The sequence below is a fragment of the Euprymna scolopes genome, chromosome 20 (assembly GCF_053919585.1).
Source record: "Euprymna scolopes isolate OS-2025 chromosome 20, ASM5391958v1, whole genome shotgun sequence".
Lineage (NCBI taxonomy): Eukaryota > Metazoa > Mollusca > Cephalopoda > Sepiida > Sepiolidae > Euprymna > Euprymna scolopes.
The window spans coordinates 1,121,440-1,138,144 of NC_136501.1; the positions used below are offsets into that span (position 1 = coordinate 1,121,440).

Sequence of the window (16,705 nt, forward strand, 5' to 3'; positions counted from 1 at the left end):
ATTAGCATAGAAGACTTTGCTGCATCTAGAGACCTCTACGGTGAATGGAGTGGGATTTTGCTCCTTGTCAAGTTAGTTGGGAGTATGTGTGTTGAAGGGGCACAAGTGCAATGAGTTCATCAGAGCACATTTCATGTAAATACTTGTAGAACAAGCACAGGGATGTAACATTGTGGTGATGAGACAGAGGTTTGAGCTTGGCTGATAGTATGAGACTTATTAGATTTGAGACGATTTTTTAGACCCTGTCTAAGAGTGAAAAATTAGTGGTAAATGTATCAACTCATATGTGGCGACAATACTCCATGCATTAGCGAATTGTGGCTTTGTAAAGATATAGGATATTTTCCGATATCTGGAAAATATTGATATGTCTTTTGTAGGAAGAGAAAGAAAAGTACGAAATCACATAAAAAAATAATAAAACAATATGAGTTTAGAAAAAAATGAATTTAAAACAAATTTAAATATTCTAAGTTGATATCTCTATTTCTACTTATATATAAAAAGCATATTGTGTGTGTGTGTGTGTGTGTGTGTGTGTGTGTGTGTGTGTGTGTGTGTGTGGAGTTCTTTCCCTATGGATTCCGAAGCAACTGGGCCAATTTTTTTTTAATTTCACACAAATGTATTTTATGCGTCTGGGAGTATTCTTAGATAGGTTACATATTGGAATGCCTCCGATAAGTATCAAAAATTGATAATCTAAGATATTCCGATTAAAAAAGGAACAGTCTAATTTTGACCAAAGTTATATAGTCTAATAGCCTAACAGCACAAGTGTATTTGAGAAGTTTTACCACTGCACGAGGAGAAGGCCCCAGCATATAAAATCAACAGTAGTTTCTTTGATAAGACAGGGGCGCGTTCGAAATGAATGTTTCTGCTTAAAGCACAGTTGAACCATGATACTTGATTTTTGTATTTTAAACTTTAATTCAAGCCATTATATAAAAATAATTTTATACAATCAATAGTAGGTTCTCTACGGTACAATATAGACTACAATGCATTGTGGACTTAGTCACTGCAGGGAGACATGGGAAGCTTCCTCCTGGTGCACCAAGGTGGGTCCCCAACAAGAGAAGACAATCAATTGATTTGATTGCAAAAATGGGCAATTTCACTGATGTTGGTCGCTCTCACTGAATTCTAGCTGAGAAATGAAATCCGCTGGCCTACAAATTCTCATTCATAATATCGCATCTACACGAGGCCCACTCGCCCCTCAACCCAAAACTCTTTAACCCTTTATGACCTGAATTATGATGCAGATGATTAAAAAATATTTCTTGTTAATTTTAGTTAGTTTAAAGGATTGTGATACTATGATTTTAAGACTTTTTCACTATAACGATCTTTTATTATGAAGTTCAAATGTTAAACTACCGCTTGGAATTTTTCCATTTCATAAACTTTCCTTGATTATTATCCATAGTGTTTGAAAAAAGTGTGTTTATGACAACAAACGAAATCCTCCACTTTCTGAGACAGATGGCGGCATACTGAATGTAAGCAATGGACAGTTGCAATCTGCAGGTATCTGGCATCTACCAAGATACTGAACTAATACGTACAAAGCGTGTTTGAATCGATTCCCTCTTTACAGTACCGGCAAAAATAAAGTCCGCACTTGTAATTTTTTCAAAAACTGCAAATTTAAGCTAAATTTAATGTAACTGTTTGAACAACCTATACCTCATTTGATTCGACTTTTATTCTTCTATAATTTTACCTGTTCATATTTGACTTTTAATTGAAATATTCTAGTGTTCACGTCAATTTAAAACAAATAACTTCAATTTGAGGAGCAAAAAGAAAGATGCAGCAACAAATTTGCTTAAAATCAGCTTAAATTATCGCCCCTAAATCATTTTAAAATATCCACTGACAGGCAACAAAGCATCTCTAATCGTAATTTTTGTTCCATTTTAGTCCATATGCCACAATTTTCTCTTAGTGATCGTTAGGAGCTCATTAATCTCCACCTTTCTGGTTTATCCAATCGATAAATCGGCCGCAGATTGAAATGTGATGAGAAAACGGTATGAAAGACTGTGCAAAAGCACCAGAACACTGGCAGTGTTCGTGATGCCCCTAAATCTGGTTGTACTAGAGTTAGTTCTAACAGGGAAGACAATGCTAGCAAGATCCACAGCATAAGAAAAAGATTTAAAATGGCTCCCCAAATTTAATTTGCGAGGATATGTTGCAAGATGCAAGCCAATGATTTTTGTAAAGAAAAGAAAGAGCCGTCTGGACTTCATCAGATGCAATGAAGATCATGACTCTTCATATTGGTCAAAAGTGCTTTTTAGTGATGAAAGCAAGTTCAATAGATGTGGATTGATGAACCGTCCTCTTAAGTAATAACACTTTATCAAATTTTCGATATTACTACAATACTATCCCATTGATTACTGTACACACAATAACCCTTATCCTCGTGGCTTCTGATAAGTGGTGATCTCCATGTAAAAAAAAAAAAAAATAGGCTAGGCAGTGATGGTAGGCAGTACGTCCGTCGAAGGAAAGACAAAGAATTTAATCCTAGGTGCTTAGTTTCAACGCTGCAAGGTGGTGGAGGTTCAGTTTTAGTGTGGGACATTATTAGTACCAATAGTCTAGGGCCTATAGTTAGCTTGCAAGGTCGAATTAATTCGACCAAGTACATTAATATGCTGAGTGAGCATTTTCTACCCTACTTTGGTCGGAACTTGGATGATAATCCCATCTTTATGCAGGATAATGCTCCCATTCACACAGCTAGCAATGTTAAGAGGTTCCTTGAAGAGCATGATATTATGCGATTGGATTGGCCTGCACAATCTCCAGACCTCAATCCTATCGAAAACGTATGGCATTACATCAAGCAACAGCTACGCAATGATAAAATTTCAAATTTGGAAAAACTTTGGACAAAAATTAAAGAAAAGTGGATGCCGTTTCCCCGGAGTATTGCTGCAGTCTAATTCAAGGAATTCTCAAAAGAGTGTAGACTGTCAAATTTGCAAAAGGGCTATGCTACTAAATATTAACTAGTTTATTGTGTTCCTGTTGTATTTGTGTTGCATTAATGTCCTAAAGTTACATTTAAATAACAATTTTCCATTGTATGGACTTTCTTTTTGCCTCCTCAATTTAAAGTTATTTTTTTTTTTAATTGACGTGAACACTAGAATATTTCAATTAAAAATCAAATATCAACAGGTAAAATTATAGAAGAATAAAAGGTGAATCAAATGAGGTATAATTTGTTTAAACAGTTACATTAAATTTAGCTTAAATTTGCAGTTTTTGAAAAAAAATACAAGTGCAGACTTTCTTTTTGCCGCCTGTGTATTTATGCCTTATATTCATGTATTTACGACTGAACGAATTAGTTCAACTAGGTCATAAAGGGTTGACCTAAAAGAAAACAAAAATCTGGCTAATTCACTTACTGGGTGATTTTCTATTCATAGACATGAAATTTAGTTGTTTAATTTTGTCTTGATAACATCACATGATTTTTCAATGGCTGCTGCTGCAAGAATCTGCAATGTCTAACAGGACATTTCAAATGACCCAATTGACATTAGCCAGACCTCACTTCCTCTCCCTCCTCCCCCCCTACAATGCAACCATCAAATAATCTCGATAAAACCAGTATTACTAAAAATAACAAGCAAGAGTTGACATGCATTCTTATCAGTATCACCAACAGTTACGAGTAACATTTTATCTTGAAGGCAATTTATTTAATGTATGTGTGTGTGTCGTCTTTTTTTTTTTTTTTTTTTTCTTCCTTTGACGATTGTATCGCTGGGTATGGGGCAGACAAACCAGCTGCCAACATTGCCCTGCTTTTTATTGAAACAAACCGAGAGCTCTTTTTAGTATCCTCATTGTTCCCTTAAGTGCAATTGTCTGGATCTTTTTTGCACTTGGTTCACCAGGAATATTAGTTAGGTAGGACTTCAGGTTCTTCTTCATAAGCCCTGTGGCACCTATAATAACTAGTATGATTGATATCTCCTTAAGATTCCAGTTTTTTCTTTTCATATCATACATATATATTGATATTTGGTCGGTTTCTCTCTTTCAGCTCTGTTCAGACCTCCATCATTAGGAACACTCACTTCAACCAAGGTTGTTACTCTCTCTGACTTATTCCATATAACTATGTCAGGTTTGACAGCAGCATTTTCAAAGTAGGTGGCTGTGGGTATTACATGTTCGTACTGTATGGTATATAAGTCATTTCCAACTGTTCTTTCAGGTTGATGTTCCCAGGATTTGCTGCTACATTGGATGTTTAATTCTTTACAGATGGTCCAGTGGAGGTGTGTCTCTGTGTGTGTATGCGTTCATGTGTGTGTGTGTGTGCATTGGAGAAATGAGAATATTATCACTTAACAGTAGAATACAACCTTTGATCATGCAAATATGCTACAAATTAAATCCAGTCATTAAACTGGATACTTATTAGCGATTAAATATCCAACATAATCATGTTGACACACTGATTCTCATTAGATCAACAAAGTTAAGCAACGTTGAGCATGGTCAATACTAAATGGGTGACCATTTAGGAATACTGAGTATCCCAAAGAGGCATTCACTCTAAGCGGGTTGAACCAACTTCCTCCAAAGGAGGAAGTTTCATGGGAATATCAAATTGACAAGCAGTCCCCAGTTGCATGTACATCCCCATCAGGGGAGATAACAATGTTAGATTTTTGCAGTTCTTGCAAGGAGGTGTCAAAGTCTTCCTACATACAATGCCTGATATTCCTAAATGGTCACCCATCTGGTACTGACTAGGATCAAAGTTGCTTAACTTTAGTGGTCTAATGAGAACCAGTGTACCATCATGATTATGCCATATATGGGGATACCAAGTATTGTATGTCGGAGGAATGTTTGCTGATCGCAGTATTATTTCTAGTCGCCTTGGACTTTTCCTTGGTAGTGCATTCAAGTAATACTATTTGAGGAGAAGTGGAGGTGAAGATTGTGCAACCTTTGCTTCACAACAGATTCCGTGTGTAGGCATACTTACAAAGATTATCTATTGTTTCTCAAGACTGAATAGAAAGCTATCAACTATAAAAGTCATAAACAGGTTACATTAAGCATCCTCCCTCTCTTCGCATTTGAGGCCATAATTAATCAAGCTTTAGTCCATCACCTTACAATTGCTAAACTCCTGACCGACCAACAATATAGATTCAGGCAAGTCTGTTCTACAGCAGATATCTTAACTGTAATCTCTGAACATATGTACCATGTACTAGACAAAGAAGGGGAGGGTAGGGCAGTAGCCCTAGATATATATCTAAGGCTTTTGACAGGGTTTGGAACGATGATATTCTCAGGAAAATCAAATCATACAGTATCACTGGACGAATATTTAACATAATGAAATCCTTCTTAAATAAGAGAAGAATCCATGTTGTCCTCGATGGTCGAACATCTAAACATTATGATATAAATGTGGGTGTAACTCAGAGGTCGATCCTTGGACCTTTATTATTCAGTCATTCGCCCATGTATGGAATATTGTTGTCACATTTGGGTTGGTACATCTGCTACTAGTCTCTCACTCCTGGACAAAAAAAGAGAGTTATCAACCTGAACTGTCATTTAAGCTTCAACCTCTGCTCCACCAATGAAATGTTGCATCCCTCTGCCTAATTTTTTGTTTTTTACTGTTTTGTCTTTTGTACATTTCGGAAGATAAAAATATCTAATGCACATATACGTTCCACTTACTTGTGTCTGCATTCTGATGCATCAACTGGTCAAGAGCAGCGTTCAAATTTTCAATTTCTTCACGCTGGGCTTCAAGGATTTTATACAAATGACTTAACTCTTCTTCTTGACTTGCTGTAATTATCAAATAACAAAATATATTATGACGTTTCTGAATTTTTGAGATGAGGATTGGTTGTTCGTATTATTTGGATTCATCAGACTACTGTTTTCATCTTGAGTGAGATTTTCATAACGTTTCAGTCTATGTAACCTTGGAGACGGACTAATGGCGTAGTGGTTAAAGTACTTGAAAAAATAAATTGTGAAAGTGATATTCTCCTGAAGATTGAAGGTTCAATATTTAGTGTAGGCGGCCGAAAAATGCAACTGCGAATTACTTAGGACCTCTATCCAGTCATGGCTGATGGAACAAGAGCATGCTACCCCCATGAAGTAAATAAAAGGGTTTCATTTAAAATTCCGTCCACATTCCCGAGTTCGACAGAAACATTCCCGAGTTCGACCAGATACACCTGATCGGAGGTTACATTAAACGAAGCATTATGAAAATGACACTCAAGATGAGAACAGTAATTCGATGAATGCAAATAATACAAAAACACGTGTAAAGAGAGATTTTCTCTATCTGTTCGTCAAATATAGTATTTTAAAAATACATTCGGAACATTTAGGATCTTAACGACTTTTACAAATGGGGAATGTTGGATTAATAGTACATAATATATCACCAACAAATAAAGTAGATACAATACGCGAAAACCATAAGGAAAATTTTTCAGTTCTTATAAACTCCTGTATAATCTTCATTACGAATTAAACTTTTGTATAAGTAATTTCGCCTGAGGTCCCTAGTAACTTGTAACTGGCTGACCAAAACATGCTCATGAATGTGTAGCGACATATTAGTGCTTATGTAAAACAAATAAAAAGTATATGTTGCCTTACTTCGGTATTGCACAGACTTGCATTAACCTCGTTAAAACTTTATTAGTTGCTTTACCTCTGAAAAATATTAACTTGGAATTTTATATATATATATATATATATATATATATATATATATATATATATATATATATATATATAGAGAGAGAGAGAGAGAGAGAGAGAGAGAGAGAGAAAGAGAGAGACAGAGAGAGAGAGAGGAGGGGGAGATAGATAGATAGATAGATAGATAGATAGATAGATAGATAGATAGATAGATAGATAAATATTATTGAATAGCACGGAGTTATTCTGTTTTACAATTTTCTTTTTTATCTTCTCCAATCTCTGAATAGTCCTTTTTGTGTTCTTCTCAAAATTGTATAAGTTGAATCCATAATCGCGAGCGCTTTCAACAGAAGTGCTTCTATCATCTTCAGGCATATTGCAGAAATAAATATAGAAATTGTTTTTTTTAAATTACATATATATACATTTTTTCATAGCCACGTGGTAGCTTGTTACAAGTTAGGTGGACGAACTTTTTTTTCCTTTTATATATATATATTAAATATATTTATATACATATACACACACACACATATATTCAAAATTTATCCCAAACATTTCAAAACGTTTCGGCTGCACTCATAATTAATATTATTTATCTGAGGCTTCTTTGTTTTAATGTACAACGCCTCGAGTATACTAAGGCTATTTATATTTCTCTCACTCTGCAATACTCTTGTATTTTCTACCATAATTCTTCGAAATTCCGAATGATGGCAGCCATGTCCCTTCAAATGTTATGATATGGAGCTAGAGTCAGAGAGGTGGAGAGTCAATCTTCGCGACAATGTGTTAGTTGTTGAACCAATGTAGCTACTAGTATTGGAGATACACTCTCCTATTGGGCAGCTGAATTTGTAAACTATATTGGTCCTTTCCAACAGGTCACTTGCCCGCGAAATGTTTTTCATTACAAAGCTTGTTTGTATTTTTTTTTATAATATATAATAAATTTTATTTTTTATTATTATTGGGAGCCACGTATCTACGGATTATATTTTAAAGAATACTTTCACTGATTTTTTAGTTTTTGTGTAACTGGTTACGGTAATATATATTAACAGGTTGATAATTTTCTTGGATATTACTAATTTGATTCAAATTGCTAATGACTAATTTGGAAGAATTATGGTAGAAAATACAAGAGTATTGCAGAGTGAGAGAAATGTAAATAGGCTAAGAATACTCGAAGCATTGTACATTAAAACAAAGACGTCTCAGATAAATAGTATTAATTATGAGTGCAGCCGAAACATTTTGAAATGTTTGGGATAAATTTTGAATATATATGTGTGTATATGTATATAAATATATTTAATATATATATATAAAAGGATATAAAACAAAAGTCGTCCGCCCACCTAATTTGTAACAAGCTACCACGTGACTATGAAAAAATGTATATATATGTAATTTAAAAACAATTTCTATATTTATTTCTACAATATGCCTGAGGATGATAGAAGCATTTCTGTCGAAAGCGCTCGCGATTATGGATCCAACTTATACAATTTCGAGAAGAAAACAAAAAGGACTATTCGAAGATTGGAGAAGATAAAAAAGAAAATTGTAAAGCAGAATAATTCCGTGCTATTCAATAATATTTGTCTAAATAAGAAGATGCTGCCTAAATATATATATATATATATATATATATATATATATATATATATATATATATATATATATATATATATATAAAATGAAAATTACAATTGAATTTACCAAAATGATCCAAGATGGCAAAATTAAAGTAAATTATAAATATTAAAGAATTAATATTTATAAAATTATCTCAGCCAGATATAAAAGCTCGATAAAACCAAATAGGAAATAGAGCTTATAATATGAGCAAACAGTTAATAAAATATGTTGAAATATGTTTTCAGATTAATTAAATAGATTTCAAAGTGTTTTTTAACATATTTTATTAACTGTTTGCTCATATATATATATATATATATATATATATATATATATATATATATATATATATATATATATTTGTCTCGGCAGCCGAGTTTAACGCATATCTTATTTTTCTTTTAATAATATTATTGGAATTATTTCCCATTTTTCCTTGTACCTATTTGTGAATTATTCCACGGATTTCGGCCTTTTGGATTATTTTGGACCATCTTCAAATTACGCGATTTCCTTGGATTTTACTTGTGCGAATGGAAATTTAACTAACTTTCTTGGATTTAAACTTTTGGATTTTACCGTCATTGGATACTTTACCTTTCACCAGACTATCCATTCAGTGAAATCACTTTTTTTCTTCGCCCTATTCCCTCTGCTTCACTTTTTGTTATCAAGTAAGATCTTTGACTTACTTGCAGTTTCATCCAATACTTTTGCATGCAAAATCCGATCCCGCATTTCGCTAATTCCTGCCCTATGATGAGAAGGAAAGTATTTCTTTGAAACTCCGCGAATTAAGGACTATCCACTTATTTAGTGTTTCATTTTCAAATTAAATATGTTTTTAACTCTTTTTCAACGTGTTTTTTAACATGTTTTATTAACTATTTGCTCTTTTATATATATATATATATATATATATATATATATATATATATATATATATATATATATATGTGTGTGTGTGTGTGTGTGTGTGTGTGTAAAGAGAGAGAGAGAATTGTAGCCTGATGAGTCTTTATGATGATGAAATGCAGAATATTATGTGTAGCTTAATTGCCATATATATTTTATAGCTTACTAGATAGATAGATAGATAGATAGATAGATAGATACGAAATAAAGAAATTAATGAAATAATCAGTTGCATATGTTAAAAGAATTAATTAATAAAACAATTATGTGTACGATCATTTCCGAGACGAAACGGATTTGTATTGAGACCAGGTCTCACAATCAGCCCAAGGGACTGACACCAAGTTTAAAGTTAAAACAAAGAATCGTGACTAACATGAAGACATTAAACAGTTATACAGACAGGGAGGGTTTCAAAACTAAAACTAAACTCTCCATCTAAAATTGCTTACAAAAGTGCTGATGCTTCCAATAACGCTTCTTCAACAAGTGTCTTCAAATGTGATGGGGATATTTTTAGTTGATAGAGGAACGAGTTATTTTCTGAACATATCTACCAGTATTTAATAAAGAAGGCATATTTTAGTATTACCTACGGTTCAAAAGTGATATAAGTTTTTTTATATTTCTTTCTTTTTTTTACGGTGATCGGGAGATCCTATTTATTAAAAAGGAGAATAGAAGGTGCTAACATACTACGAACATTAAATTATCTATATACTAATTTAATGTTTGTAGTATATTATCACTTTCTACCCGCCTTTATAATAAATAGGATCTCCCAATTGAATAATTTATAATCTGGCAACCATGACACACGTACGTATATTAAAGGTACTACGCTATTAATATATAAATTCCATGTCTAAAAAACGTCTTATATTCATATCTCAATGCTTCTACTTCTTCTCAAAATTATAAAGAAACAGATAATAATTTACCAATCATTTGGTCAGACATATTAGATTGTCCGCCTTCTGCTATCAGTTGCTGCTGGCGTTGGTTCAACAAGTCTTGGAGATGGTTCACCATTCTTCGTGCATGATCCAATTCTTCAGTGATCTTCTTTGAGCGTGCATCTTGTTCAGCCTAAAAAAAAATCATTTAGATTTCAAACTATTACCCTCAGCCTGACTCTTGATGGATTTACAACATTTTGAACTTTTGTCATAATATAAGGTGCTTCCAATAAGTTTCCAGACTTTTTTGCACATGCATTTAAAATTGTCGTAGACCCTTGAAAATTTAATATGTTATTGCTACATATCTTATGAGATGATTTATCAATTTTTATGATGCCAGGTTCAAATGAACAGCTACACCAGAAATTGGAATACATCCTACTAAAGCCTGATTGTTACAGCTGGTGAATTTCAAAATTGCAATCTGGACGTGAGGAGACTTTAGATAAATATGCAGACTGCTTTTGGACCATCTTGCATGAATTAAGCATCAGTTTTTGAGTGGCATAAGAGATTCAAGGAAGGCAGGGAGTTTGTGAGGAATGATGAGAGGTGTGGGAAGAGTAAGGAAGTTAGAACACTAGAGTTGATTGGCCAAATAAAGAATTTCATGGATAAGGACCGTCGTGTGTCTATAGAGACAATAAGTGTACAGTTTCATGTCAGTGTGGGAACTGTCCACACAATTATTTGCGAGGAACTGAAGATTCGGAAAATTTGCTGCACGAGTCCACAACTCCATCTTTGTCACAGACTATTTGATGGAGATGGGCATCAAGAAAGTTCCTCACCCTATATCCAGACCTTGCTTCCTGTGACTTTTGGTTATTCTTTAAGCTCAAGGAGAACCTTAGGGGCTATCGTTATGAGACAATTGAGGAGATGAAAAATGCTGTGATGAGGGTCATTGACATGTTCACACAAGAGGATTTCCATGGGGCCTTCCAGAAGTTGTTGGAATGGTAAATCAAGTGCATTACAGCTGGAGGAGATTACTTTGAAGGGGACTAGAGTTTCGTGTATGTACTATCAATAAAAGTGCCCATACGAAAAAAAAGTCTGGAAACTTATTGAAGTCATCTTCATGAAATTTTTAACAAAACTCATTATCTAAATAAAGTTAAGTTTTTTCTTGCTCTGACATTGATATTAAAAGCTTACTTTTTCTATTGGTATTTATTTACTTCGTCATGAGAGCAAAATATAATACAAAATCATTTTTAAATGTGGGGGAAAACCAGTTACCCTCAAAGGGGCACTGGCAGTAGGCTAAAATAAAAAATGCCTTAATATAGAAGGGCTTCCATCATACTGACGAAGGAGAAGCCAACTCAAGTGCAGAAGCATCAAAACAGATACACCAGCCTGATCTTAGCCTGAATACTAGATCCTCTTATTTCTATTTAAAAATTAGGTACTCTTGCATAATTTGACCCGAATTCTCGTGAATTCCCGTGAAGCATGGATCGGGTGGGACCGGAAATTATCAGTGTCAGCCGAGCGTCATAACAGACGTAGACTAATGAAAAAAAAGAAAAAAAAAAAAAACGAAAAAAATACAAATGCAGATAATCACAAAATAACAAAAAAAAAATTACATTGAAAAATGAAAATATGTTTGTTTCATTTTAGTATTTAATTTTTTTTTTTTTTCAAAATATTTATCAACATAAAGTTTTTTGGGTTTTTTTCTCCAAGAAAAGATTTTTTAATCGTATGATTGTTAGGTGTTTTTTGTTTGTTTTCTTTTCTTTTTTGTAATCGTATTTTTTTTCTTGTTTTTTTATTTTTTTATTTTCAAGACGTGTTGTTCAGTCAAGTTCTTTTGGTGGCATTGTCCGTTTGTACATCTCCAGGAGAAACCACCCTTTACACACGACCTTTTTTTAAATAAACATTTGTGTTTACAATTGTTGCACCTCATTTTTTTTGGGGGGGGGGCAGCAATTCTTTCCCCTGACAATATAAAACTGTCTGCATGTTTTCATTTCTTTTTCTAACATGTATAGATTTATTTTCTTTCCTGTCATTTTCCTGTTTGGCAAGTTTTAAAATGTATTTGTTTGTCAGCTTTTCTTTTTTTTTTTTTTTTTTGTTGGTTTAGTTGCTTTCTTCCAATTCGAATGTCGTCTGCTTCCATTTAGATAGCGCTTTTTCATTGGCTAATCAAACTCCCAAGAATTCAATTAAAAAAATAATAAATAAATAATAAATAAGTAACTAATCAGAAAATAAAAAGTCACCCCCCGCCCCCTTAATATCACCTTAAAAATTACTAAAAAAAATAACAGAAAACAAAATTAAATAAATAAAATATAAAAGTCGAGTTAGCGTTTCAACATTTGAACAACGCTCGAGGCTGACACCGATGATTGCCGGTCTTGCCCGATCCATGCTTGATTGAAATTCACGAGAATTCGCGTCAAATCATGCAAGAGTACCAAAAATTATTAAGACAAACTTTTTAATATACTCAGTCAAGGATATGCGAGCGATTACATGAAAGTTAACTAATTTGCATATTCATTTAAAAACATTAATTACTTATTCACTTTTGTTGTAGTTTCTTATTAGATAATTGGTTTCATTTCACTATTACGATGAATTCTATTTATGCATGGTTTTACATTTTATAGGATTTAAGATGAAAACGTTCTAGCACACAGAAATATTTTTTATCTGTCTATCTACCTATATATATATATATATATATATATATATATATATATATATATATATATATATATATATATATATATATATATATATATGAAAGTGACATTGTCACTGCACGTGCGAAAAATCTCTAACAAACTCCTCTCTGAATATTTGGTCTACAGAGTTGAAATTTGATATATAGAGTATTTGGAGCTGTAGCACATTTTCGATTTGTTTTTTTAGCCAGTAAAATAGCTGCTAAGGAGTCAAAATTGAAAAAAAATATTTACCTTGGTCTGGCGTAAGTTGACTATTCCCGTTTTTTCCTGCATATGCGTTAATTAAAAGTTATTTTATTTATTTATTTATTTTTTTGCAGTTTTTTGCATACGTATGGATTTATGTCATACACAAACAGGCGAAGCTGAAGAACTATATGTTTTTTGTTTCGATTCTAGCACACAAGTCACTTTTTTTTTACTTTTGAAATTATTACTGTATATATTAGGTACAATATAATAATCATTAGAGAATTGGCTCTATAATAATAAATATGACATCTTCATGAATTAAAATATAATATTTAAGCGTAGTTTGTGACCGGGCAATACTAGGCAGTCTGATCTATAGTCGTAATTTTATGTTGGATGATGTTTTAGATATCTCGATTTATTTTTATTTATATTTTTTAGGTGCCTTTACCAGGGATTGAATTCACAACTTTGGGGGTAAAAATCACTCTTGAATATCTTCTAACGACCTTAGCCATTAATCTAACCCAACATTGTATACATAGCAACAATTAAGACAAGGACAAGATTCCAAAAAACCACTATAAAAATTCGCTAAGACAATTTTATGTTCGCACGTTATCACCCTTTACCCCTTTTATAAAAGACTAGCAAAAGTACTCGTCGTTGACTGGGTTCAAAAACAGCCTACAGAAAATGGACTCTGATTTATGAAAGTACTAGCGGGGGTACCCGGCGTTGCCCGGGTGTTTGGAGGTGTGTGTGCTCTTAAATAAAAAAAGAAACTGGGGGGTATGACCGAACCCGAAGCCCTGAGACGAAGTTTGAAAATAGAATATGAAAAAAAAAACATGAACCGTTCGGCCAGCCAGAATGAGTTACTGAAAGAGTAAGAACAAAATTGGCAGGTGCCCACATGGAAGTCGTAGAGGGTTACGATGACGACGACGACGACGTAAGCAATAGCTATTCAGCAAATGAGGTCAATGGCCAAGTTTGTTTGTTATAAGCGAAGTAAAAAAGAAAACACAAAAACGAACGTTAAAACTTAAGCGGGAGGTAATCAAAACATCGAAAAAAACACAAAAGAACTAACGTAAAGCAAACGAACGATGTTAAATGTAAAAATCGAAAAAACAAAAAAGAAAACAGAAAAACGAACACGTGAAAAATGGCTTAATAAGCCTGTTTCGATATTAAAATTTAAAAAATCGGTGGGTACCCGGGTGTTTTTGGGTGTGTGGTCGGGGGGGGATAAGCGAAGTAAAAAAGAAACAGAAAAACGAACGTTAGGTGAAAAATGGCTTAAATAACACTGATTCAATATTTGAATTTTAAAACATATATAAAGAATATAATGACAAATTTTTATTGTTCGAGTTGAATGATGAGAGAGAGAGGGATTGAGAAAGCATAGGAATTAACAGAGGTTTATTTCTTGAATTCGCTAGCCAGCAAACTATCTCGATCTCAGTTTGGGCTAGTTTATATAACATTTCTGCATACCCACACATCTGACCACTCTGAAATTTCAGCTTCGCTCTCAATATTTTTTCGCCCCCTAGAGTGTTTATTTAACAATGGATGTATCCCCATCTGTAGATCACCTTTGCAGATGACTTTCACAGGTGTATTTGCATCAAATCATCAGATATTTTATTTTACAGCCACTTGTGTTTCCTAATTATTAGGATGATAGAACCTTTTACCTCTGTTATGTGGAAACCTGCAGGAGAACAGGCACTGGCGGGTGCCAATGAAAGAATAATTTTGAATCCGGATAAATGAAAATGAAGATACATTAATTCTGTCCAAAAAAGTTGTGATCCACAAACTCTATTAATATCGGACTACGACTGATAGATGTAATCTGTATTATTCTATGAGTTGCTTCCTTGTAAATAAAATGTCTACATCAAGTCAGCATAGGTGACAGAGGAATAAGGCATTATAAAACGAAGGGATAAATAGACAAAAAAAAACTTACTCTGTGCGATGCATTTTCAGCTTGGTGCTTCTGTAATTCTTTCTGGTAAAGCTGTTGCTGTTTTTTGTTTTCCATTTGCCAATAGGCCACTTTAGCATCTGCATCAGCCAACTGCGGAATATCAGAAAATGGAAGGTTAAAAAATGAAATTGTAAAAAAAAAAAAAAATGTCAAACATGATACAAAAAATAGAGATTTTTAAATTTAAAAAGAAAAAAAAACATAAAAAATCAAATATATAAAAGGCTATATGTCTGTCTGTCTGTCTGTCTTCATATTTTCAAACTCTTCTGAAACTAAAAGTCGCAGAGCGGCGCTAGGGGCTTCAAATGATTGGATTTTTTATAAACCGTTCTTTTATTGTCTTTAGCCGGTTAAAATAGATTTTAATGGGTCAAAAATGGGTCAAAATTGAAAAAAAAAAAAACGTTATACATTTTGTACATTCATCTTAGTTTATTTTTAATCTTTAATCAGTTCCTATGCATGTTACGTTGGTACAGTGGTAACGTCACCAGCTTTGAATTCTGTAGTTTTACTTTCGGTTTTGATTCCAGCTGATGGCACTCAAATACTTTTTTTTCATGGCTCTACAATAATATATACGAAATCTGGACAAATTAAAATATCATATTTAAGCATATTTTACGACCGGGCAAAGCCGGGCTCCCTCCCCCTCCCAGCATGTTTAAAAAATTTTCGATGTAGATTGATATTTTGATTATTCGAAGTAATGTTCTCATCTTTTTTTTTTTTTTTTTTGCATGGTAGTCACCATTTATCAAAGCCCGGAAGCCACTCGGGGATAAGGGTTATTGCATGTACAGTAATCAATGGGATAATATCATAGTAATCATTAGTAATGGAGACTTGATTGTTTCAGCCGATGTAACCTCCAATCTTCTTCCAGTATATCTTGACAAACTCGAGAATCCTTCTGTCAAACTCAGAAATCTGTATGGAATTTTGAATGGAATCTTTTATATAACCCACGGGGGTAGCATGCTCTCGTTCTGTCAACCATGACCAGGTAGAAGTTTTAAATAATTTTCAATTGTATTCTTGTTCTTGCGGACCCCGTGGTGTACTGGATAAAGTACTAGGTAAAAAGTTACTTGTAAGTGACATTCTTCTAGAGGTTGAAGGTTCAAATCGTGCAGGCGGTACTTAGAATATAATTGTGAATTACTTAAGATTTCCAAATTATTTTTTAACTAAGATTTTAAAATTTATCTATAAATATAAAAGCGAAAATGTATGTATGTGTGTATGTGTGTTCACTTTTTCTGAATGTCTACAAAAGGTTTCTTTCAGAGAAGCGATCGGTCGGTTCACAACTTCTTAAAACTTTTTATATCACATATAAATCGTAATATCTCAGAGTTCGCCTGTCTATTTAATTTGCTCGACTTCGGGAAGATAAATATTCAACATTTGTCGCTCGCCGCATGTGGGTTAGTCTTTTTTCTATAACATCTTGGGAAAATAAAAATAAAAAAAAAAGCGTTCCCGCAGTAAATGAAATACTATCCTGC

At 33.3% G+C, this 16,705-nt stretch overlaps 1 protein-coding gene across 5 annotated transcripts in view; it reads right to left on the minus strand.

Moving 5' to 3' along the window:
* The window catches only part of LOC145241281 (uncharacterized), a 292,029-nt gene that overhangs the window by 133,043 nt on the left and 142,281 nt on the right, over window positions 1-16,705 (minus strand). For all 5 annotated transcript variants that reach the window (XM_080104025.1, XM_080104023.1, XM_080104024.1 and 2 more), the window contains exons 21-23: window positions 15,171-15,281; window positions 10,254-10,401; window positions 5,758-5,871 (exon numbers count right to left, since the gene is read on the minus strand). In XM_080104025.1, the coding sequence (XP_079960151.1) occupies window positions 5,758-5,871; window positions 10,254-10,401; window positions 15,171-15,281 (373 nt within the window). The remainder of the gene's footprint in view (window positions 1-5,757; window positions 5,872-10,253; window positions 10,402-15,170; window positions 15,282-16,705) is intronic.